At 61.0% G+C, this 24420-nt stretch overlaps 1 protein-coding gene across 3 annotated transcripts in view; it reads left to right on the forward strand.

Annotated features, from left to right (window-relative positions):
- The first annotated feature begins 6144 nt into the window (after positions 1 to 6144).
- The window catches only part of LOC111149183 (HtrA serine peptidase 3), a 28356-nt gene continuing 10080 nt past the window's right edge, over positions 6145 to 24420 (forward strand). Inside the window, exons 1-6 of one of the 3 annotated variants that reach the window (XM_022506125.1) lie at positions 6145 to 6544; positions 16819 to 16918; positions 19839 to 20061; positions 21842 to 22036; positions 22606 to 22638; positions 23912 to 24026. In XM_022506125.1, the coding sequence (XP_022361833.1) occupies positions 6160 to 6544; positions 16819 to 16918; positions 19839 to 20061; positions 21842 to 22036; positions 22606 to 22638; positions 23912 to 24026 (1051 nt within the window). In that variant the 5' untranslated portion in view covers positions 6145 to 6159. Of the gene's footprint in view, positions 6545 to 16818; positions 16919 to 19838; positions 20062 to 21841; positions 22037 to 22605; positions 22639 to 23911; positions 24032 to 24420 lie in introns of all 3 variants that reach the window. The other 2 variants (XM_022506126.1, XM_022506127.1) reach the window with 2 other exon arrangements.

Genomic DNA, 24420 nt, shown 5'->3' on the forward strand with positions numbered 1-24420 from the left:
GATTATGTGGACTGTGCATACCAGGGGGTCAGGAATCTTGGGGGACATCCTAGCACCCTGCCTCCTTGGGCCCTTGGGAGCCCCAGGAGGAAGTCTCCTTCTCACCCTCCAGTAGATAGTAAACTGGGGCCCCAGGTCACACAGCAAATGCCTAGAGAAGAAAAACTGGGGGCCAGCCTCAGATGTGCACAGCCTTCTTTTGTAGATGAGGGGACTGCTGTATTCTCTATAGCTTTCTAGGGTCTATCAGAGTCCACAGGTGAGAGTCAGAGGCAGAATTTAACTCAAAGGAAGAACATTCTAGCAACTGAAGGGATTGCACTGATGGGTAGTGAGCTTCCCATCATCAGAGGTGTATGAGCAGAGGCTGGCTGGCCCATCGGGAAGCCTGTGAAGGGGAGCCCAGGTCTGTTGGTGCCAGTCCCCGTGCGTCTTCTTCCAGCTCTGTCTCTCAGACACGCCTTTCCGTCATATCGTCCTGCTGGAAAATGCGGAGCCCAGCAGGGGATCAGAGCTGGCCCGGACGCAGCTCCTGACTCTGTGGCCTCCGTGACTGGGTCTGGGATGGATGCAAGAACCACCGGGGTCTGTAAGATGCGCTTAGACTTTGCTGGGTTGCTGGAGGAATCCGCTCTAGAGGGGGCCACCTGGTACTGCCGGCAGCCGTTCCACAACCAGCACTGTGGGAGCACAGTCCATACAGTTTGTGGGGCCAGAGGACATTGGGGTCCCTGGATCAGGCCACAACTGATGCCAGGACTCTGCGCCAGTCAGGGAGGGAAACTCCCTGCTGCTGAGGCCATTTTGAGCTGGGCTTTCTGTCACTTGTGCCAAAGCACCTGGAGCTGAGGCGCCGTCTTGCTCCTGAATGCCAGCAGCCGTCCCTCAGGGTCCCCCACCTTCTGTGCACCCCTTCCACTTAGCCCCAGCCTTCGTGTAGCCAGCACAAGCTGTCTTAGCACAGAGAAAAGGTCTGTGGAGAAAAGGTCTGCACAGAAAAGGTCTGTGGAGAAAAAGTCTGCCCTCCTTTGCCTGAAGAGGCCCCTCTGCACCCCTGCACCATCTCCTTGGGCTCTCTGTCTTCTGCTCTGCCCCGCAAACCCTCTTCTAGCTGTCAGAGCAGCTCTCGGACGCCCCCACAGGGGAAGGCCCTGCATTCCCGTGAGCCCTGGAGCGGCCCCCTGCTAGGCCCCAGGCTCCCCTCTGTCCCCACATCGCCCAGGCGTCATGGTGTGGCTGTTCTCACGGCCTAGCACGCTTGCCACGGGCCTGTGCTCTCCAGCCAGAGAGCCTGCCAGATTTTGGCTCTGCCTCAGTCAGGCTGTGTGGCCTTGAACATGTTACTCCACCTCTCTGTGACTCGGCTGCTGCACCTGCCAAATGGGATCCTAGTGGCACCGATGTCACAGGGTCCCCAAGGGCAGTATTGAGTGCTGGCCGCCACTGCCCATCCCCTTTCTCCCCATGGAGGCCAGGAGGCCCCGCATGTCACAGGAGGAAGAAGGAAGCGGGCAGGGGTGAGGAGGGAAGTCTCCCCCTCGGAGGGACTCACAGCCTCCAAGTGCGATGAATGCCCAGGGGAAGGGGCTGAAGAGAGATGTGGCCCACGTCATTGCCCCCTCGCACCCCACCCTCTGAGTCACCCACTGATGAGGGCCGATGAGCCTTATCGCAGTCCTAGGCGTGGCCAGGGATGGTCTTTGAGGTCCCTGGGTGACATCAGCACTGACATCATCCGATGGGAAGCCTGGGCCTGAACAAGGGTCAGGTGACAAGGTAGAGCCTGCCCAGAGTCTGAACAGCTTGGCCTGAGGCCCAGGGCCCAGCGCCACCGTCCGGCTCCCCGCAGAGGTAGAGGTGCAGGGTGGGGGTGCCCCAGGGGAGGCCGACCCCGGCCCAGCCCAGATCCGGCCCGGATGCACTTAATTCCATTCCGATCCCTGTAGATGACATTGTCTGACACCCAGTGTGAACCAGCCCTGGGGAGATGAGACTGTCCCCTCTTGGCAAGGGGCTGCCATCTGGAGCCTGGTCAGGCATGACCTAGATGGCGGTCAGAGTATAACCCAGAGCAAGGACACCATTCACAGCCAGAGCCCCACCCATAGGCGCAGGACCTGGAGCTCCACGGAAAGTTTCCCCTTTGCTCCAGAATGTTGGGGTGTCCCCCAGCAGGTGCTGGTCCCAAGTGCACGGATAAGGCAGGGTGCAGCACCAAGATGCCCTCCGCTGGCTCTTGCTGTCCTGGCCTGCCGTGATGCCGGGCCCCCTCCCTCGAGAAGCTGACATGCCTCTGTCCCTGGGCTACATTTTGTTAGAGGCGCCCATGGCAGGGTCTGGGGTCCTCGTTACACGGTTCTGAGGGCCTCCAGTCCCCACAGATCCTCTCCCCCCCTTCTAGAACCTCTGGCCCTGCTGTGTTGTGTGTCCCACGTCACGTGGGCTGACCCCAGCCCAGTCACTGGATTCAAAGGTTCATTGAGCTCTCCGCCTGTGGTCATGTTCTCCGGGGAGGCCTGGAGTGCGGCAGGCATGCTCACGAGTGAGCGGGTCAGGAAGCTCTCCACCTACTTCAGTATCTCAGCCCCTGCTCCCGAATTAGGTTCTAGGACTTTCTGCCAAGCTCAGGCACGAGTGCCGAAGCAGTTGCTCCCCCCACCCCCGAACCTGACAGAAGAGCAAAAGCACACCTGCTGACTAGCAGAACTTCTTGTGGAAGCCCCAAGCCATCTTCCTGGGTCCCCTCCAAGGAGTATTTTATGGGGAGCCACGTAGGACTTGCTGTCAGGACACTGGCTGCATCTTCTTTCTGAGGCTCCCTGGAAACCCTTCTCTCCTCCCAATGGTGAGAAATGACAGGCTGCTTTGAAGCAATGGGCTTGTTTTCATCACATGGACATTGTATTTCCCTCTTTGCCCTGGCTACTAGGAAGCTCAGAGCCACGCTTATATGCCTGCACCAAAAAAATATCATTTTATGGTAAGAATTTGTATCAATTGTACAATCTCACCTCTGGCTCTCCATTATTTTTCCACCCTTTTGTTTTTGTTTTTGTTTTTGTTTGCTTTGCTTTGTGTCTCTCTTCTCCTTTTTATTTGTCCCTGTTTGTAAAGAGCCTTAAGCATGGGTAAGGGGGAGTAAATAGACATGAACAGATGATAAATTTACGCAGACAAAATAGCCTCCCAGCACTTGCAGGAGATGTCGGGGGGCTGGCCGGAGCAAAGCAGAGGGCCTGGCCGGGTACCCGGGCCCGACAGTCCAGAAACCTGGACTGAGGAAAGGAGCCTCCCGTCCCATGTATGTCCTGATGGCAGCAGAGCCTCTGCCAACCCTCGGACCGTCCCCCTTCAAGGAATATGCACCCACAGGAGGACAGGGCTCGGGGAGAGACTCAGATTCTGGGGAAGAGGTTCCCAAGCCAGCGCAGACACTCCTAGGGGTGTCCTGGTCTGTGGAGCAGGAGGCGGGAAGCAGCGGGAACAGCAGGGGGCCCTGCTCCCACCGTCTCCCTGGCAGCTGCCCCTGACATCTGGAAATGGACTCCCCCTGTAAGCCTGCAGAGCACTCTGGGCCCCCCGCCAGAGCCTGCTCACTGTGGCCTCCGGGAGCCCAGCCACATCAGGGGAGAATAAAGACAACCCCGGGGACCACACCCTGCTTCCAAGTGTGGGAGGGAAGTTTGTATGTGTCCTTCAGCTCTGGCCCTCAGTTTCCCCATCTGGACAAGTAATAGATAGCCCATGGGCCAGGTGGTTGTAAAGGACATAGGTGGCCATTGGGGGCAGTGTGGTCTGAGGGAAGAGCTCGGACCCGACTGGCAGAAAGGCCCAGAGCTGAGTCCCAGCCTGCTGTGACCTTTACCTTCTGCAGCCTTCCCAAAGGACCTTGATACCAGTCTCCTAGGTGTGTGAATATTGAATCAATGGAGGCAGGCACGGTCCCCCAGGGCCCAGAAGCACCAGTGGCTGTCACTCGTAAGCCGCAGGGGGTCGTACAACTCCAGTCTGCAGCAGTAGCCAGTCCTGGAGCACCTCTGGAGACTCAGTTTCCCCATCTGTACACAAAAGGGAAAGGAGAAATGAGTTCTTGGCCCCACCTGAAGGTCTATACTCTTCTGGGCACAGTGGTATCCAGGCACCCAAGAGCCCTGCCCTGAGGGGTGGACGTCTACAGTGTGATATGTCACCCAACTCCCCAAAGGGCTCACTCTGGGTCATGATGCTCCCCTCGTGTGGGCCCCTCCTTCTACCCCTGAGACCTGAGCCCACCCTGCAGGAGATGCAAACCAGGAGCCCTGGTCAGGGGTGGGGGCAGCCGGGCCCAGCCCAGCCCAGGGTCCCCAACCCCTGGCATTCCAGCTTATTCCAGGGAAGGGCCTGAGGTACTCCACGTCTTCAAGGCAAAATGCATTTCCAGGTTTTTTGAAGCAGAATATATGTGTCGTATTGCTCTTATATTAGGAGAAGCCCCACCTCCCTTCGCACCCGCTGCCCTGTTGTCCTTCACCTCCATGGTCAAGGCCACTGCCTCTTCCAGACCCCATGGGTGCTCATGCCCTGGGTCCCCCAGCTCTTGCCCCCACGACCTTCACAGTCGGAGCCACTCCCTCCAACACACCTGTCTGGCAGGGCCTCACCCCTCCTGACCTGTCAGCGGTGCCCAGTCCTTAAGGATGGGACCCACCCCCAGCCCCATCCCTGTCCCCCTGCTGCCTGTCCCTCCTTTGGGGGGAGGTTCCTAACCTGGGTGTCCATAACCTGGATGAGAACACATGTCCTTATTTTTGCCAACACCTCCCCCTGAAGCGCATTTCCTTCACTGGCAAAGTAGGCTCGAGCCACAGAGCCACCCAGGACTGTCACCGAGAGAATGCTTATGTCCAGGCCATGCTGGCTGCTGTAGCACCCCTCCCCCCAAGAATCCCTTCTGCTCAGCACTGCCTGGAAATCTTGGCTGGTGACCCGTCACTGGCCAGATGTTGTCACTGAACACACTCACCGAGAAGCCCGTGTGATTTGTTGTTCTGTGTACTTAATTCCCATGTTCTAGTAGTGCTGTATCCCTTCTAACGCTGTGCAGTTTGTTTTAAGCATTTTTTAAAAAAGCATCGTGCTGCGAGCCAGACTTCCCCGGCATTACAGGGTGAGGACCCCCAGGTCCGGGGTCTGCACATATACGTTTTCTCTTGTGCAATGAGTCGCCACTCTGATTTGCCTCTGCTTCCGGATCCTCTAACCAGGAGGTGGCCAGCTCCTGGGGTGCCCTCTGCCAGCCCCCAGCCCCGTTGCTGCCTGCATCGCCCACCCCTTCCCTGGGGTCTTCCCAGCAATCCTGGGAAGGAGCAAAGCCCTCTTCATTGCCCTTCTGTGCAGGGGGAAACCGAGGCACAGAGCTGTAACCCACTCCCAGGGTCAGAGAGCACAGAGAGCTGGGACTGGAACCCCCAGGCAGACAGAACTGTGAGACATGGCAGACAGATGGCCACATCCTCCAAGCTGTAAAGAGTGAGGACAGAAGTCAGGCACAAGGTCGTTCCTTCTGGAAAGTTTGTCCCCAGTGGAGGTGGGAAGCCAGGAGGGGTGACATCTGCCCTCCAGCGCTGGAGCTGGGGGAGGAGAGTGCACTGGGGAGGAGGAGCAGGGAGAACTGACTTGCCCAGGTCCCTGGGGAGAGGAGTAGCTCCAGTCCTTGGAACCCTGGACACGGACAGGGCTGGCACAAGGACTCTGGGAGGGCCCGAGGCCTGTGCCTTGGGGTCCCCTCAGCCCCGCGGCCGCGCCCCTAGGGCCCGCCAGCTGACCTATATCCCGCCTTTCCCACACCAGGCAGGCCAGTCCCGCCACTGCCTCTGGGCGGGTGGGTCCAGGCCGGGAAGGCCCGGGGCGGGGCTGGCGGAGAGGCCAGGCCGCCCCTCTCAGCGAGGGCGGGCCGCGCGCCTTTAAATGCGCTGGGGCCCCGAGCGCGCTGAGCGTCGGCGGAGAAGGAGCGGGCGCCTCTGAGGTCCGCGCGCCCGGCATGTCCCTGTGGCCCTACGGCCCGCCCGCCTGAGCCGCCTGCGCATGTGGCCGCGCCCCCGGCCCTGTCCCCTCCGCAAGCGGCTGCCGCCCGGCCCCGTCCAGTCCCCCGCGCTGCCGCCCGCCCCTGGTGCCACCGCTATGCCGACGCGCGCGCTGCTCCTGGCCGCGCTGGCTGCGCTGGCGCTGGCCCGGGAGCCCCCAGCGGCGCCGTGTCCTGCGCGCTGCGACGTGTCGCGGTGCCCGAGTCCCCGCTGCCCCGGCGGCTACGTGCCCGATCTGTGCAACTGCTGCCTTGTGTGCGCGGCCAGCGAGGGCGAGCCGTGCGGCCGCCCTCTCGACTCGCCCTGCGGGGAGAGCCTGGAGTGCACGCGGGGCGTGTGCCGCTGCCGCTGGGCACACGCTGTGTGCGGCACCGACGGGCACACCTATGCCAACGTATGCGCGCTGCAGGCGGCCAGCCGGCGCGCGCTGGAGCTCTCGGGGACCCCCGTGCGCCAGCTGCAGAAGGGCGCCTGCCCATCGGGTAAGCGCTCTGCCGGGGAACGGGCCGGGGGTGGGACTAAACGTGCTTCCGGAGGAAACTGAGGCGCAGAGCTGGGGAGGAACCTCGAGGTCCGCACTGGCTGTGCAGGATGGGCAGAAGTTATCTAACCAGATCCCTGGCCTTGCGGGTGGGGAAACTGAGGCCCAAAGTCACAGAAGTCGTGAAGGGTGAAACCCGGTGCCCTCCTGATCACCCAAGGGGTCTGGTCTAGCTCCTTCCTTCCCTGTGTCTCTCTGGCCTGGTCAAAAACGTACCTGTCTTGTGCCTGGTTTTGGCTGGTCCCATATTCCTGCTCTGTCGGGGTGCTGGCTGGGAAAAAATCTTTCCTGGGCTTGAATCTAACCCAGAGCGGATATTCTCTTGAGCAGCATCCAGTGTTACCTTTCTTTTTAGCGGCACTTAGAGTTCAAGTCTCCAGGGGGCTGCCTGGGAATGGTGAGCGAGGGTGTGGGGTCTCTGCGTGGCTTGGTGCCTCCTGGGACAGGCTGCTGAGGGGGGACTTCCTTTTTCCCTTCAGACCCTGGGACAGCCTCCCCCCACCTGCAGCTCACCCAGGACTGCTTCTTGCCCCACCGCTGGACCCTGAGCCTGGAAGAAAGTGCTAGAAAACCCTGCTGCCCCTTTATTGGTTGAGGGCACCTCTTAGGAAGTCAGTTCAGTAGGGACCCACTCACGGTCACCATGTGCTAGGTGCTGAGCCCCGGGTTCATGGAGATGAGTAGAGCCCTGTGTGTGCCCTCAGTTTACAGCCGCTGGGGGGAGACGCTGACCACGGGGCCTGGCTTTGCCGGGCCCTGGGAGCACTGTGGGGAGCCTAGCTGCCTGGGGTGCTGAGAAGACTTCGGGGGTGAGGAGCATCTGAACTGAATCCCACAGATGAGGGGGACAGGTCCTCCAGGTAGTGGTAGGGAATGGTTCTCTAGGAAGGGGGGAGAGCGTGAGGCCCCATGTGGAGAGCACGGAGCTGGGAACAGCTGGCGTGGAATGGGGATGGGGGTTGGGAGGCGATAGCGGTGGCTGGGCAGGCTGGCGGGATGGGGGGACGAGTGGCCACGAGTGTCCTGTCATTGGCTTAGTCTCCATCCAGTAGGCCAGATTTCCCTGGGTTGGGTCTGGTATTCTGAAAATGAGTGTCTCACAGCCCGAAACGTTTGGTAGCATAGACACCGTCCGTGCGGTGCTGATTCACACTCGCTTTGAGTCTATCCGAAGTTCTGAGAGAACCTGCAGTGAGGAAAACGCACAGACACACACACACAATCATAAACCCAGGGTTTTCCTGGCAGAACGCGTATGCCCTCCTCCGGGTACCCTGGGGTTCTGGGGAGCCCGGTCTGGGAAGACTGTGTAGGATTAAGTGTGATTATTTGGAGGAGCCAGTGAAGGGCTTTAAAGAAGGTGAGGGTGATAGGGTCAGATCTGTGTTTAGACTCTGCCCTGGAGAGCGAGGGGTGGAGGCGGGGTGCCCTGCGGAGTGTCTGAGACGGGCGTTGGCATTGAATGAGCGCCCGCGTGGCTCATCTGCCCAGGGGCTTGGCACTGGCTGCCCCACTTCAGGCAAATGGCTCCGAGAGACAGCTTGCTTGTGTCATGGGGCCCCCAACCCTGACTCCTTCATGTGAGGGACACTTCTAGAATAAGGATCCAGGGCTGGGGAAGGGAGGGTCCCAAGCATTTCAAAACCCACATTTCTTGAGGATAGAGGCCCCATTTGTAAAGCACCTTGTCTGTGTGTCCAGCTGGCGACACGGGGCCCCATCCATGCCCAGGACAACCTCGACGTGGGGGCGGTAAGAAGCCAGGAGGAGACTGACCCCAGACAAGTGCAGAGGTCAGTCGGTAAGCAGGAGGGGGCTGCCAGCACAAGGTCACGGGCTGGGGCTCTCACGTGGGGCCTTAAACACGCTGCACACCCCAGTTTCCTCTTCTGCAGTGACAGGTGCTGGGGAGAACAGTGGCAGGGATTGTGAGCCCTGTGGGGACATTAGCACCCTTGGCAGACGACTTACCTGTGTTAGGACCCCCACCGTGTCTGGTCTACCCAGCCAGGTTGGCTTCTGTGCTGAGCTGCGGAAGGTGAGCCGGAGCTCTCCCGGCAGAGGATGGGGTGGACAGGAGGGACCGGAGCAAAGCAGAGGCAGAAGGAGCAGCCTCACAGGCATAGGAGGCCGCAGCTCTGACCTGGCCGGAGCCCCAGGGACAAGGGCCCCGGGAGGGATCTGGGGCCTGCGAGAGGTGGGTGGGGAGGCCTTGGTTGTGCAGGGCTGGGGTCCGTGCCCATAGGGCACATTCTGGTCTCTGTGGGCCCACCCTCACTCCTGGGGCCTGTGCTGTCAGCGTCACCCATGCTCGAGGACCGCAGGTACCAGGTTTCTGCCAGTTCCCTGCGCTAAACCCAGTCTGTAGGGAATGGTTGCTGCTCCCGGGTCTCTGGCTTGCGCTGTTTACCTGCCTCTGCCAGTCTGGCCCTTCGCACGGCACAGATGCACTCAGGGAAGGAAAAGAGCAGTCAGGTGATCGGTGTGAGGTTACCGGGCCAGGAAGCGACCCAGCCAGGCCAGGACCCTGCTCTGGCTGGCTCTGAAAGCTGCGCGGTCACGGGGCCCAGGCTTTCTTCTGCAGATGGGGGCAGCAGGGTCCCCAAGCTCCAGAGTCCTGGTCAGGCTGGGGTCCCTGGCTCCACGGGGTTCAGCCTCCATCAAGTATCACTGGCAGCATCGTCCACTCCCCCTGCCCTCCCAAGGGTCCAGCCGGAGGTCGGTGGGTGATGTCACACGCAGTGTCCAGCAAGGGGCTGCCCATCCCGGGGGTTTCCCGCACAGAACTCCCGCCGGCTCACCATCCTTCACCGCGGCCTGCCTTTGGGTGTCCAGGCGCTGATGCTGGGTGTCCAGTCCCCAGTGCCTGGCTTGTCTCTGGGCAGGAATCCTGTGTCTCTGCTGGCTGTGGTCCTCAGCTGGCAAGTTTAGGCCACACGTGTTTGTCATGTCATCTTACCCTGGCTCCTTACTTCCACCCACAGGCGAGCCCTCAGCTTCCCCTGGAACCTGACCCCGAGCCGTTCTTGCCCCACCTCCCTCATCCTTCCACACAGTGGCCCCAATAACCTAGATCAATCCATTCTGCTGGTCCCCAGCAGGACCGCCCTCAGCAGCTCCCCAGTGCTGAATGACCCATGAGGCCCTGTGCTGTCTGGCCCCTCCCACCCCGTAGGGCCACCTCACCCTCCGTGCTCCCACCCACCCAGATGCTCCCTGCCACAGGGCCCTTGCACGTGCTGTGCATGCAGCCTCAGATGCCTGTTCTCTCACCTTCATGGAACCACATCCTCATCTGTCTGGGCCTAGATGTCCTGCCACCCCAGAGCTGCTTTCCCTGACCACTATGCCCAGGCAACCACTTCCTCAGCCCCATGAGCCCACCCCAGGGTCCCTGCAAACCCTCTCTTCACCAGTGGGACCAGGCTTCTCTGCTGTATCTCTGTCTCACCAGCTCTGACCCTCACAGGGTGGGGTCTGGCCTTGATTCTTTACCAGGCCCGCCCCAGCACCTGGCACACAGTAAGGACTGTGGAGTGAATGGATCATCTGTGCGACAGGTGAATCCCCTATGACCCTCCGACCCTCCAGCCCTCCTTGCCTACCCCCTAGGGAAGAGGGCTCACTACCCTTCCAGGAGCTCTGTGGAGCCCCGGCTCCACAGGCAGCCTGGCTACTGGCTGGGTAAACATGGAGACGAATGTGCTCTGTGGGTCTGTAGGGAGAGGAGGCTTCCTTGTTCCCCTAAGCAGAGCCCCGTGACCCACAAAGCCTCCCTGCCCCCAACTGCAGACACATAGGTCTCCGCACACACAATTAACTCAAAACTTAGAGCCTGAGGGCAGTTCACAACTGGTGTTCGATAATCTGCCTGGATTGTGCAAGCCCAGTGCAGGTTCCGACGGCGTCTCTCCCTGTTTTATTTATCTAAGAGCTTTGCTCAGTGTTTGAGTTATAATCCCCTTCGTGGCTTCCTGCGCATGTCTTGAATTTCAGCCACGGGGACCAGGCAGTGTGACACTTCCCATCCTTCTCCCCCTGCCCACACGCTGGACGGCAGAGCCAGGAGCCCCATCAGAGGGGGGAGAGGAGACCGGGGTGCTGAGCAGCTGGATTCTCTGACAGGGGTGGGGCCCAGGGAGCACCCCAACCCTCTGTGCTCCTGATGTCAGCCTGGGGGGGCGGTCAGGATCCCACAATGACCCCTGGGGTCTGCCTGCTCAGGCTTCTCCCCGGGCCCTGCACCTCCACACAGCAGTCCAAGGGGAGTGTCATAGGACTTGGATCTCCCTGCTCAAAGCCCAGCCGTGGCTCCCACTGCCTTCAAGACCAACCAGGCACAGACTTCTGATGCCACCTGGCCTCCCCTTCCTGCCTGGCTTCATCCCGGTTAGCAGGTCCCTATGAAATCCCCACTCCAGTCTCGTGAGGGACAGATGACTATGTGCAGAACCTCACTGAGGGAGACACCACCTCCAGAAGAGGAAAGGGCTTCCTAGAGGAGGTGGCATATAGACAGCCATTTAGAGGTGGGCACAAAGAGCACCTGTGCAGAGAAGGATGGTGGGAAATGCTGTGAGGGTGACCCATCCTCAGGAGGCAAAGAGCCACTGAAGGTTTATGGGTAACAGGTGTGCAGAATACAGACGGGCCCAGCCGGTGGGAGGGAGGCCAGTGCCCTGGGCGGGGAGAGCTGATGAGACCTGAGGATGTCTGACGGGGGCTGGTCGGGGGGCTGATCAGGTACAGGGGGCATCCTGGGGTCCGTGGCAACAGACTGGCTGGTGAGCGACCACATCCACGTGTCCGTGGCAGGCACCTGGTTAAGTGGGTGGCATGTCCTGCCCTAGGATCTGAGTATCACCTCCTCCCGGGCCTTGCTTTGAAGAAGAAAAGCCGTCAGGTTTACCAAGGTCAAGGGTGAGACACCAGGCTTGTCTTCAGGCCGTCTAAGCCTTACATGTGCATTATTTAGGTCTTGTTGTCATGGCGCTCTATAAGAAAAAGCTCAGCCGGGGCCAGTCCTACCCCAGGTGGGGAGGGACAGCTTTGCCCGAGCCCAGGCCCCCTGAGTCTCCAACTGTGGCTCTGTACGCCGGGCTGACCTCCAGCGCCTTGAGGAAGTGGCTTTCCTGTTTGATTTTGATAACCATGTTAGATAAACTGGTAAGAAAGAGAATAAAGTCACAGACACCTTGTCCTCAGCGCAGTGAAGATGTGGCTGGGACGTACATGAATGTGCCCTAAACCGAACACCATGTCTAGTGTAAGAAGGAGCCAGAGAACCCTTGGAGTTATGTAGTGCACAATGTGCCCAACTGTATGCTTCAAACCCTGTAGTGCATGGTAGGCAGAGCCAGAACTGAGACTCAGTTCTGTTCTCGCGTCCAAGTGCTCAGCGGTGAGTCCCAGCTACCCCATCTGCAAGTCTCCTAAGCTCTCTGCACCTCGGATTCATCTGTGAAATGGGACCTTTCTGGCTGGGTCACTGGACAATCTGTGAGGTGAGGCATTAAAGCTAACAGACTTGAGTACGAATAGACCTCAATACCGACGAGTGGGTGTTTCTGACATAAATGGATTTTGTGGGAGAGGAGAAATAGTAGAGGAAGGAACGTGCTGGAAGGCAGTGTTCGTGGAAGGGCTGCCCTGTGTCCAAGGGAATTCCATGGACCTTGTTCAGTGCACGACCCAGCTGGGGATCCTGGGCCCAGTGGAGTCAGCCACTGGACCAGTTAGGGCAGGGAGGGTTTCTTGTCAGAGGAGAGCCACAGGCTGACCCCATCTTGGCTTCCAGGTTACCCAGAGTCCTGGGTACCCTTTTGATAAAGGTCAGATAAGCTGGTGGCAGAGCCCCTCCTCCATGAGGCTGGCACATTAGAAGATCCAGACTGACCCCAAGTCGAAGTCTGGCCAAGTTGGGCGCCCCTGGGCAGGACAACCCATCACTGACTAAGGAGGACCAGCCCGGAGCAGAGGAGGCACCTGGGGTCAGCATCAAGGGACCTGGCTCTGGGCCTTAGGGGGTGGGTCTCCTGGTCTGTGAAATGGGCAAAGATCCTGCCTCGAATAAGGGCTTTGAGACTTCACTGGTCTCATAAATGCCGGAGCTCCCTGTATGCGGCTGCTGGGTGGGACTCATGCGGGTGGAGCCCTGCATCCAAGGGCAGGAGCTTGGGGCCGAGGGCCACAGACAGCAGCACCTTGCCCCCTGGGAGCCACAGTGCGATCTGAGACCCCTGTTCCTGGCTGGGTGGGGAGACTGTCACCTGGGGACAGGCAAGTTTTCAAGAGCAGGAAAAACACAGGGAACTGTTCTGGGAACTAGTTAAACCCGGGAGGCGGCTCCTGGGGCTTCAAAGCCTGCCCCTGGTGGGCGAGTAGGGCCTTTGTGGGGGGGGGCGCTGGGGGCCGTGGAGGGGCCCCTGAGACGGTGCATTTGTTCCCACAGAGCCTTCATGCACTCCTTGCTTATTCATGTGTTCTCTCGCTGCTCCCTGCTCAGTGCTGTGGAATGTGGGTGTCCAGGCCATGGGGACCATCAGAGGGACACGCCTTGGGAGGGGTCATGAGGGGCTGTGAGACCCAGAGGGGTGAGAGCGGTCACTGAGCCTGCCAAGTCAGGGCAGTCTCCCCAGACAAGGTGTGCTGGCCCCGGCTTGAAGGATGAGGGAAGGGGCATTCCTGACAGAGGGAACGGGAGTTGGGGGTCTGGGGGAGCGGGGCAGCAGGTGAGGCTGCAGATGCAGATGGAAGCCAGATGCCCAGGTCCCTCAACACACTGATAAGATGTTGTCATCTGGTCTGCAGGCTGTTTAGCATTATGGACAGATGGGCACAGGTGGGGCTTTGCGGTCATCTGCAGACGGCCCTCCCATCCCAGTTCATAGCTAACCACTGGGTTAGACAGGTGGGGGCTTTTCTGATAGAATAAGGGCAGTGACCTCAGAGTTAAAGTAACAGAACTGGGTCTCAGTCCATGCTGTGCATTATGTGCTGGAGGGCTAGTACATACAGTTGGGCAGGCTGTGCACTGCACAACTCCAAGGGAAGCCAGTCACACTGTGATCTTTGTTAAGAATGGTTTGTGCAGTGCACAGCCTATCCCTGAGCTCTGCGGGCGCAAGAATGTTGGGGCGGAGCCCAGAAGCCCAGCTTCTCTCCCTGCCGCCCCTGGTCCCAGGCGCTCCCATCCTGGCAGTGCCCCTTCCTCTCCCCGGAGGCGCCACAGGACACCTGGCCTTGATTGCTTCGCCCTGTGTCAAATTCCTCCCGACTAGAACTTCCAAAGCCTGTGAATTACAGTTTATTTTTGAAAACAAAACAAAACAAAATGCTAACAGCTGAATCTGGTCGGGACTGACTGTTGACTTCAGAACTTTGGCTGGAGGATGGGGTGGGGGAGGGATTGTCAAAACCCCAAATAAACAGAGTCTGCTTTCCAGCCGTGGGGCCCAAGGTTTTCATGTGGAAAGAAGCAGTGGGAACCGAGTCCTCCCTGCCCACTGATTCATGGGGTGATTCATCTGTGTGTGGGGAGGAGGACCAGGAAACAGGCACTGCCCCGCCCCACCACCCCCCTCCCCACCGCCCACCATGGTAGGTCTGCTTAAAGAGACAGGACCTGGCAGGGCCCAGGTCCCCAGCTGACTGACCCTGGAGCCCCACCCGGGTGCCCCAGGCCCTGGCTCAGGTCAGGCTCAGGCTCTGAAGTCCCTGGAACTTGGCTCGAGGCATCGCTGGGCTTCCCTCTGCCCCATCCGCTGTCACCCCGGGCTGTGCCTGGCTGGTCACTTGAATGCCCCACATGAGAGGGCGTGCCATGGGCAGGGCATTGTCCTGGGAAACCCTCCAGGAGGGAGAAATTCATTGGGCTGGGGGCCTGCCTGGAGGAGGTGGGATTTGAGTTGTTCCCCCAGACAAGCTGGAGCATCTTGCTAGGGAGCAGTGGGGAACGGTCTGTGTGGGTGAGGCACAGGGAGGCAGGTGATGGAGCAGAGACTTAGAGTAAATGGCCCAACGGGTTACACAGAGGGGACGGGGGATGGGTGACATCTGACGTGGCCCTCAGGGACTGCCCACCCCAGCACAGCATGGTGGGCACGCGCCTCGGCCAGGGTGAGCCCAGCACACTTGGGAGAGGTGCAGACCCTGCCAAGCGCCCACCCATGGAAGGGAGAAGGGCCTGGGGCAGGGATCCTCTGTGCCTGGGGCCACAGGAATGACCTGGTGAGGAGCGTGCCGGTCCCGTCAGAGACCAGAACCCGGACAAGCCAGCAGTTTCTGCGACTTGTTTCCTTCCCTTCCCTCTGCCTGGAGGCGAGACCAGGATTTGGGCTCCCAGGGGCCTCGGGGTAGGGGGATGGAGCTGGCCTTAGCCCCCACAGCTGACGGGTGGCTTCGCCTGCAGAGTTTCGGGGCAGTCCTGCGTGGAAATCAATGCGTGGGACAGCCCCTGGGGCCCTTGTTACTGTGAGCCCTGAAGCTCAGATCCCGCCCCTCCAAGGGTTTTGCCAACTATGGGGGAAGGCTCCCAGGCAGGGTAGGCCCTGGCCGCCTGCAGTTGGGTGGGCGAGGGGCTGGCTGGCAACAGGTCCCGTCTCCCAGACGGGCTCCGGCCACCCCCGCATAGGCCGCCTTTGGTTTAGGCTGACCACAGTGGCCTGGGCCCCTGTGTCCTGAGTCCTAGCTGAGAGGCAGACATCACAGAATTGGTGGGTGGGGCCTCCTTTCCACCCCTCACCTTGGAGCCTAAGGGGAGCCCTCTCCTGACCCACCCAGAGTCCCAGTCTGGACATAATGGGGAGTCGGGGCATGGGGCATGGGGGGGCACGGGGGATGGGTGAGGGGCCCCTAAAGGGAAGAGTCCCCGGCCAGAGTTCACAACATGCTTCTCCAACTCGACCTGCATCTTCGGGCAGGAGATGCATCTCAGTGAGCCACACGGTCACCCCGCCTTTGACGGGGAGGCAGGGACCCCGGCACTGGCTCCCTCAATGTGGGGAGAGTGGTCGGGATGTGGGGGGCCTGCGTGTGCCCACACATGTTTATGGGACACACAGGGTGGGCATGCTCACCAAGCCTCTGGACAAAACCAACAACTAGAGTCTCACTAGATCCTCATGCCTCCCAGAGACTGAGAACAGCCTCAGCTGCGGAACTAGGCTTCGCAGGCTGAGCCCTGCTGGCTCCCCCACACGGGTGCTGGGGGCATGGTGGGCCCCCGGGCAGAAGCCTCACCCCTGCAAGTCACACTCATGCCCAGTTCCCACGGGTCAATGGGGGCGGTTGGGGAGGGGGGCATCCTCCATTTTGTTTTCAGACCAGCAGTCAAGGCTCAGAGAGGGTGAGTGGCTTGCCTAAAGCCACACAGCTGGAGGCAGGGTGCCCGGCCAAGCCCAGCACGTGTCCAGCTCCAGCCGTCCGCTCACTCGGGGACCAATCACAAGGAGAGCCGGGCAGCGTGGGTTCTGGGGGCACCAGTCTCCGCTGGGGACCTGAGAGGCCTCGGCACATATCCGAGCCAGGGAGACCAAAGGGGTGTGGGCCCCGTGCCACCCACATCCCTCAGGCCTGCGGTCCTGGCAGGCGCTGCCCCTGCTGCTGACAGCAGCAGAAATCTGAGCCCGCGAGGGTTCCAGGGGAGTTCATGAACCGCCCGGCAAGTCGCACTGGGGCATGGCCAAGTTGGATGGGGGGCCCTGGCGACTCAGACATCCGGAGTCCCGCAGGGCCCAGGAGGGGGTCACGCTGTGGCCAGACTGGGGGGCGAGCCAGGGGCCTCTGCTGGACCCTTGCCTGATCACTGCTCTAGCCCAAGGGCTGGAGGGACGGGACGGGCCAGAGCCGCAGGGGACGAGGGAGAGGATGGTTGCCTCATGCCACGGCACTGCTGTCTATCTGAGAAAGGGGCAGGGCCCCGGGGGCTGGCTGAGATCTAGCTCAAAGGTCAGAATGTCAGGTCGCAGCTGGCAGCTGAGGGCGAGTGTCCCAGCCCATCCGGTGGCATCAGGGAGGTAACAAGAGGGAGCTCAGCAGGAAGGCCCCTCCTGAATGTCTGGGTGTCACTGTGCTGCTGAGTGTGGGGTGTCCCTGAGGGGTTCTGAGTCCAATGGGGTCCTTCCTTGGTGGAGTGTCCCCCCGGGGTGGGGGTTCAGGGTGCTGTTGGCGGTGTCCATGTCTCAGTGAGGTGCCTGGTTCTTTCTGCTAGTGCAGGTCTCCACCAGCTGACCAGCCCGCGGTACAAGTTCAACTTCATTGCGGACGTGGTGGAGAAGATCGCGCCGGCCGTGGTCCACATAGAGCTCTTCCTGAGGTGCATGAGCCCCTCCCAGCAGCCCCCCATTCTAGCCCTAGGGCGGGCGAAGCCAGGTGCTCGTGGGGTGGGTGGGCCTCGTGGCTATCTCCAGCTCATGTGTCCCTGGGGAGGGACGCCCCTCTCTGCCTCTGGTCTGCTCACCAAGGGGAGCCCCCCGGGCTGCAGGTTTGCTAAACAAGGGTGTCCCATGGGGGAGGGGAGGGGGTGCGTGTCTGAGCTGGGAAGCGCCACTGCCCTGGAGCCCGATCAGCCGCGGATTCCTGGAGTCTCCTCCCAGTGCAACGTCTACTCCCCAAAGAGAAGACACGGGCAGCAAGACGTCTCAAGAGTGCTGCTTCCTTCTGGCTGACCTCACGTGTTGGCCCCTGTGTGCGAGGAGGGGACCGCCAAACCACCCCGATGAGGCACGCGGGGTCTGAACCCCTCCACGCTGATGGGGAGCAGAGGGAGCCAGGCCCACGTGCCCCAGAGTGGATGGTCACCCCGCAGCCTCAGGCCAGGGTGCTGGGGCCTTGTGTGTTTACACAGCGCTTTCCCTGGGTGGTGGAGGTGGGCTGGTGTTGTGAGGCCAACACTGAGGCCCAGGGGCGTCCCTGGGGGGGGCGGTGCAGGGCAGTGGGGCAGAATCACTCACGCCCTCATTGCTGGCCCCAACACAGGGCTCCCTGCTCACTGGGCGTGGCATTTGCGCAGTGGGAGCCCTTGTCACGGGGCATCACCGCCCCCCATCTCTGGAGGGCAGGGACTGTCTTCACCCCTGCTGGTGCTCCACGGGGCCAGCAGCCAACGCCACAAGCCCCCCGTCAGAACAGCAATGCCCTTGGACCTACTGTGTGCTCCTAACCCTGGTGGCTGCTGTGCCAAACTGTGTCCCAACAGTCTCAGTGAGTGTCCACCTCTTAGAGGAGAGAGCCAGGCACAGGCAGGACTCACCCCAAGTCAGGACCAGGGGGGTCCAGCCCTCCGTACTGACTGACACCCTGCACTCCGAGGCCCTTTCCGCTCTCACACATGGCTAGGTTCTCATGCTAGGCTTTAAGGTTCCCATTTCCTGGGTGGGGACCCAGGGCTGGGGGACCCAGAGCTGCCGAGGGCCCAGTTAGAGTTTGACCCCAGGTCTCTCAGGCCCCAGAGCTGACCCCTTCCTGCCCTTTCTGCAGGCTCCAGACCCTGAGACATGTCATTGAGGAAATTACAACTGGACACACTAAGTGGCACGTCCCTGGCCTTGCCAGTGGCTCAGATGGGGCCAGTATCTTTCTAGAAGGCTCTGGGCACTGGGCTCCAAGCCAGCTAATTGCTGACTACAGCCCAGCCTGGTCAGATGGCGATGCCTTTGCCACATCAGACTTGGAGGCCCATGTCCCAGGGGGTGGGTGGGCAAGACCAAGTGGGCCAGATCCCAGACACAGATGAGATGCTCACGGAGCCTGGGAGCCTCCACTGTGACCCCTGACCTGAGGGGAGGAGGCCGCTGGCTGCCTCGGGCCCCTCCTGCAGACAGTGATAGCTCCCACCGTGGGCGCAGGAGGAGGTCAGGTGCAGCCCGCCCAGGGCCACACCCAGAGCTGGGCGAGGGCAGAAACTGAGCGCAAGTATGCACAGAGGCTTGGGTCCCCCCCGGGGCCTAGTGGCCAGGCTGCCTGACCCAGCCCAGTCCTTCGTGTCCCAGGCCACGGCATCTGCACACGTAAACACATGGCCTGCTCCCACATAGGAGGATCGTGATCATTAAATCACTTGTGTCTGGCCCGGAGCAGTTGGTGATGTGAGCCCATCACTGGTCCTGCCCGCGAGGCAGCCTTTCTGCACTCCCTCACTTCCCTGAGACATCGCCCCGTCTCTTGTTCTTTCTCCCCTGCACAGTCCCAGGCCCTTTGGGCTACCCTTTCTCCCTCACCTCTGCTAAGCGGCCTCAGGCACTGAGGACCCGCTCCATCCAGGCCCCTCTGGAGTGGTGGAGAGGGTCCCGAGCTGCGCCTGGTGTCCCTCCTTTCTGGCATCCTGGCCTTGGCCCGGGGTCCTCTTGGCTCTGGGGAGGCTCGGGCATTGTCCCGCATCCATGAATTCTGACCTCAGACCTTTGGATCCCATGAACGGAAGCAGACGCCTGTCTACCTGTGTCTGAGCGTGCACCCTGCCTGCCATGGTCCAGTGTTCCCTGCCCTGAGTCCCCTGGAGGACGGCGCCGGTGCAGAATTCACGGAGTGGAGCCTGCCACAGGCACTGGGGGAGCACACTGGGATGGCACACCCTGCCCTGTGCCATCTTCTTCCTGTGTAGGCTGATCTGTCCTCCCGCCCGGGAAGTCGCCCCCGTGGGGACCTGCCGCAGGACAGCCCCCGCAAAAGCTACGTGCCCATTAGTGCCAATAGCCGTCCTGTTTGCTGAGTGACTTCCTGCCTCCAGGCATCACACTCAGCAGGGTACGGTCCCCATTTCCTAGCTGGGAGACTGAGGCCTGCCCCAGCCACGCAGATAGTAAGTGGGATGGGCCCAAGATTAGAGTCCCGGCCTGTCTGGCTCCGGGGCTGAGCAGTCAGGGCTGAGCACGCCTGCCTGTCCCAACAGGCCTGACGCGCATGGGCCTCCATCTCCGCCCAGAAAATTGCAAGTCACAGATGGTCGTCCCCTCTGGCTGGCTGTGAAATGGGTCCAGGGGTCAGTGAGCTGGCCAAGGCCACAGCTGGAGGTGGCAGAGCTGGGGTTGGCCCCGGGCCCGGAGACTCCAAACCCATGATCTCTCACCCGACGCTGGGCTCTGCTCCCCAGCAGCTGGTGCATGGCTGCAGCTGGCCCCGCGTCCGGGTCCCCTAGTTTCCTGCGTCCAGGTCCCCGCGTCCAGGCCCCGTGTCCAGATTCCTTCGTCCAGGCCCCCGCCCACCCTGACCGCCCGCCTGTGCTTACCTCCCCACAGACACCCTCTGTTTGGCCGAAACGTGCCCCTGTCCAGTGGCTCGGGCTTCATCATGTCAGAGGCTGGCTTGATCGTCACCAACGCTCATGTGGTGTCAAGCACCAACGCTGTCTCTGGCCGGCAGCAGCTCAAGGTGCAGCTCCAGAATGGTGACAGCTACGAGGCCACCATCAAGGACATTGACAAGAAGTCGGACATCGCCACCATCAAGATCCACCCGAAAGTGAGTGTGTGGGGGGCACCTCCCCAGACCCCAGGGCCCAGAGCTGTGTCAGCCCAGCCTTCCTGGGGGGCACTGGGAGGAAGGGGCCCAAGTCAGACCAGAAACAGGGTGTAGGCCCCCCACCCTGCTTCGCAGAGCTGCCAGGTACAGGCAGAGCTGGGCTGCCGTCCTCCCACCATTTTCACAGGGATGCTCTCCAAGGCCCAGGGACGCTCCCAGTGTCCCTCCTGGGCCCACTGCGGGAGATGCCACTGTGCCTGCATGGCCACCAGAGGCTGTGGAGAGCACTGGGACATAGGCCCCCGTCCCCCTACATCCGGTCCCCCCAGCTGGCTAGGCAGCCCCCAGCAGGGCCACTGTCATCCCCCATCCGTGCCACCGGCTGTTCCAGAAGGTCCCACAGCCCTTGGCAGAAGGGATGTCAGTGTCCTGCGATTTCAGAGGGGAAACTGAGGCTCAGAGAGGTTAGGCCACTGCCCAAGATCATGCTGACCTAAGACAGAGCTTGTCCAGTGTCATACTTAGGACCACTGGACAGGGCCGCTACAGGCCGCCCCCGCCATGAGGTCGGCAACCCGTGGGGCCGTCTGTGCTGGTGACTTTGGCATGACTGACCTTGAATCTGGCTTCTGCTCTTTCTGAATGAAACCGGAGAGTTTTGGTGATAATGAATCGTTTATGAGGAGTTTCCTTCTTACCTGATGGAGGGAGAGGAGATTTACCCCAACATGGACCCTTCCCCACATTTGACACTTAGACAGTAGTTACTGAGCCGGGGAACACCATGTCTGTTCTAGGGATGAGGGCAGTCAGGCTGGGGGGGACAGTATGCTCAAGGACAGGCGGTGGCAGTATTTGCAGTGAGGCTCCAGGTAGTAAATGCTCCTGGGCTTTGTGGGGCCTGAGCACTATGTGGACACTTCCCAGCTCTGTGGCAACCACAGGTGATACAAACACAGGGTTGTGTGCCAATAAAACTTTATTTACAAAACACCCCAAGGGCCACAGAATGCAGCCCCCCCACCTCCCCCACCGAGGACCCTGGGTCTGGCTGCCCCTGGGTCTCTCCCGTTCCCAGGGCTGTGGCCGAATCCTAGGGCGGGGTGCACCCCGGCCATCCTCGGGGGCCACAGATGCTGGTGGAATCAGTAAGGCCCATGCACCCTGGTGCCCGCAGGCACCATCAGCAGCCAACACTTCTCCTCGAAGCAGGATCTGCCTCTCGGCCCCTGAGCCCTGCGTGGGCCTCCGTTACCCTGTGTCTATACTGGGAGATCAGGTTGAGCTGGATCAAAGATTCCAACAGTAGGGTTCCATGTCCTCACCTGGGCTCCAGGCTTCCTGCAGGACTTTCAGTCTTATGCTTCAGTCTGTGTGTGATACGTTTTGGATGGTATTCACAGTGCTCATCAGATTTCAGAGGGACCTGTGACCACCAAACCACTGGGCTCCATCACCTCAGAGGCCATGCCCAGCTGGACCCCCCGGGCACCCTCCCTGTGTGTGACCCCTACAGCTGCCTGGGGAACCCATGGTCGGTCACAGAGCAGCTGAGCCCCCATTGCAAGGACCCTGGCCTGGGTCTCTCCTACTGTGGGTCAGCTGGAGGCCAGCCCGGCCTCTGTCTGAGTTGGCAACTTGCCTTGGCCTTGGCCCCTGACAGCTCTGTCCAGCTGCTCCCGCCATCCTGGGACCACCCCGCTGGGGGCCTGGCGTCGATCTGGCTCTGGCCCCAGTGAAGGCAGACAGCTGAGCCTCCCTCCCCCTGTCTCCCCTCCAGAAAAAGCTGCCGGCACTGCTGCTGGGCCGCTCAGCAGACCTTCGGCCCGGCGAGTTCGTGGTGGCCATCGGTAGCCCCTTTGCCCTGCAGAACACCGTGACCACGGGCATCGTCAGCACGGCCCAGCGGGATGGCAAGGAACTGGGCCTCCGGGACTCAGACATGGACTACATCCAGACGGACGCCATCATCAACGTGAGTCCCTGTCCCCAGAGACTGACCCATCACTCAGCACTTCCGCTCGCTGCCAAGCTCCTTCTTTATGTTCAGCAGATCTCGGGCTCCCTGTGACTTCTGCACTGGGGTGCCAGGTCTGCCAGAGGGGTTAGAAGCTGCTGCCCTGAGCTGGGACATTCAGAGATGCAGAGAGCCTCTGCCCAAGTCACCCCCAAAACCCCAGCATTCCTTTTGTCGCTGTTAGTATCGTCACTGTAGCTCACAGAGTGCCCAGCCTTGTGGTTTTGCCGAGCTCCGGGCCCTTCTGGAAATGAGAGCCTTTGCAGAGGCCCCTCGTGGCCGAGCCTGGAGTGAGCCTATTAGTCTATGCAGGGCGCACGGGTCACCCCACAGCCGTCCGTGTGGCCTCTAGGGCCTCAGCTCCCTTACCTGTGAAATGGGGGTGAAGTGAGGCCTTTCCCTGCCATTAGGGGTGAAATTCGATGACCCATCTCTGTGCCGGTTGGTACGAGGGTCAGAAGGCAGAGCTTCAGGGACCTTCGGGTGGGCTCAGGGCTCAGCTCACATCAAGTTTCCTCCCCTTGCAGTACGGGAACTCCGGGGGACCACTGGTGAACCTGGTAAGTGTCCCCAAGGGCAGAAGCCTCTGTTTTTCTGGGGCTCTGCTCATATGACAGCACAGCCTCAAGGCAGGGATGGAACCCTAAAGAGGGGCCTTGAATCTGCACACCCAGTGGCTAGGCTGGAGGCCCGGGAGGAGGACGTGTCCCCAAGCACATGCTGCCCTGGCCCCCTGGGGCCCCCAGAGCAGCTGGGCTGCCCAAGGAAGGAGGATTACCCAGAACAGTGACCAGGCAGGGGCCATGGGCTCAGCAAGGACCTGGGGCAGGGGACACACGGGTCAGGGCTGCTCACTGTTCTGGGTCCCCCATCCTTGCATTTACGTGTACGTTGAGGGGTATCCTTGTCCTTTCCCAGTCCCCTTGCCACCCCCCCGCCCCCGCAATGATCCTATGTCCACCCTGGGTGCCAGGTCAGGCTCATTCTCATCCCAGGTGAGATTTCTAGAATAAACCAGGTCAGAAATCCGTTCAGCTCCTGGGGCCCTGAAATCTCGTGTGCCATCCCCACCCCGGGAGCTCCTGTCCATGCTGCAGCGTGTCAGATGTGAGCATGCCCGCATGACATGCGGAACAGTGAGGGGACTCTGGAGGAACCCAGGCAGGGAGGGCTTCCTGGAGGCGGGAACACCTCATCTGGGCCATGGAAAAGGGACATGCTGGAGAAAGCGAGTCTGGGGAGAAGGCACAGCAGGAGCGGGAGGGCTCAGAGGGTGCTTCACCCTGTCCCCAAGCAGCCTGCAGGCGCTCAGCGGGAACCACAGCCCCAGCATGGGTGTTCTCTGTGCCTGGGCTTCATGCTGGAGGACGGAAAACGGGTGCACACCAGGCTGTGTCTGGTGACCCAAGCTGTGGCCTTGAAGGGGTGCAAGGCAAGTGCGGGGTGGGAGGCCAGTTCCTGGGGGACAGAGAGGGTGGGGGGCTGGGGAGCTGCCCTGGCCACACGCCCCTAGCCCCACTTCTAGAAGGATGGATGAGAGACGCTCCAGTCCCAGGGGCCTCATCACGCCCTCCCTGGGTTGGGGGTGTCCTCCTCAGTGGGCACTGCTTGAGGGGCAGACGGTGAGCTCCCTGAGCCAGGGAGAGGATGGGCCGGGTTTAGAGGGAGAAGTGAGGTGAACCCCAGAGGGCCTTTCCAGAACAGCTTCAGCACTGCCCTGGGAGCCCCTCCTCCAGGGGCAGTGATGACCAGCTCGGCCCTGGGAGCCGGGGGTGGACACGTTACTTGGTACTCGGGCTCCGGGGTGACCGCTCCTCTGACCTCCCCGCCCAGGACGGTGAGGTCATTGGCATCAACACGCTCAAGGTGGCAGCTGGCATCTCCTTCGCCATCCCCTCAGACCGCATCACGCGCTTCCTCGCAGAGTTCCAGGATAAGCACGTCAAAGGTAGAGTGCTGCTCTGGGGGCTGCTGAGGCTGGGGACCCCTTCCTTTCCTGCCCACCCCATGCCTGTCCTGAAGTCCCCAGAACCCCGTACCTCTCAGCTGTGGCCTCTGTCTTCCTCCCCTTACCTCTTGGCCCCGGGCACCCCTGTCCCTCCCGATGCTCCCTTTCTAGCGGTGAAGGGAGGGGTCTCCCACCCACCTCCCACCTCCAGTGGCTTGGGCCACAAGGCTCCACTTCTCTGGGCTGCTGCAGACAAAACTGGTGTGTCCTTTCTTCCTCCCTCCCTCCCTCCCTTCCTTCCCTCCCTCCCTCCCTCTCTCCCTCCTCCCTTCCTTTTCTCCCTCCCACCCTCTCTCCTTCCTTCCTTCCTTCCTTCCTTCCTTCCTTCCTTCCT

This window comes from Enhydra lutris, unplaced genomic scaffold (assembly GCF_002288905.1).
Source record: "Enhydra lutris kenyoni isolate GAN:26980312 unplaced genomic scaffold, ASM228890v2 scaffoldscaffold21, whole genome shotgun sequence".
Classification (NCBI taxonomy): Eukaryota; Metazoa; Chordata; class Mammalia; order Carnivora; family Mustelidae; genus Enhydra; species Enhydra lutris.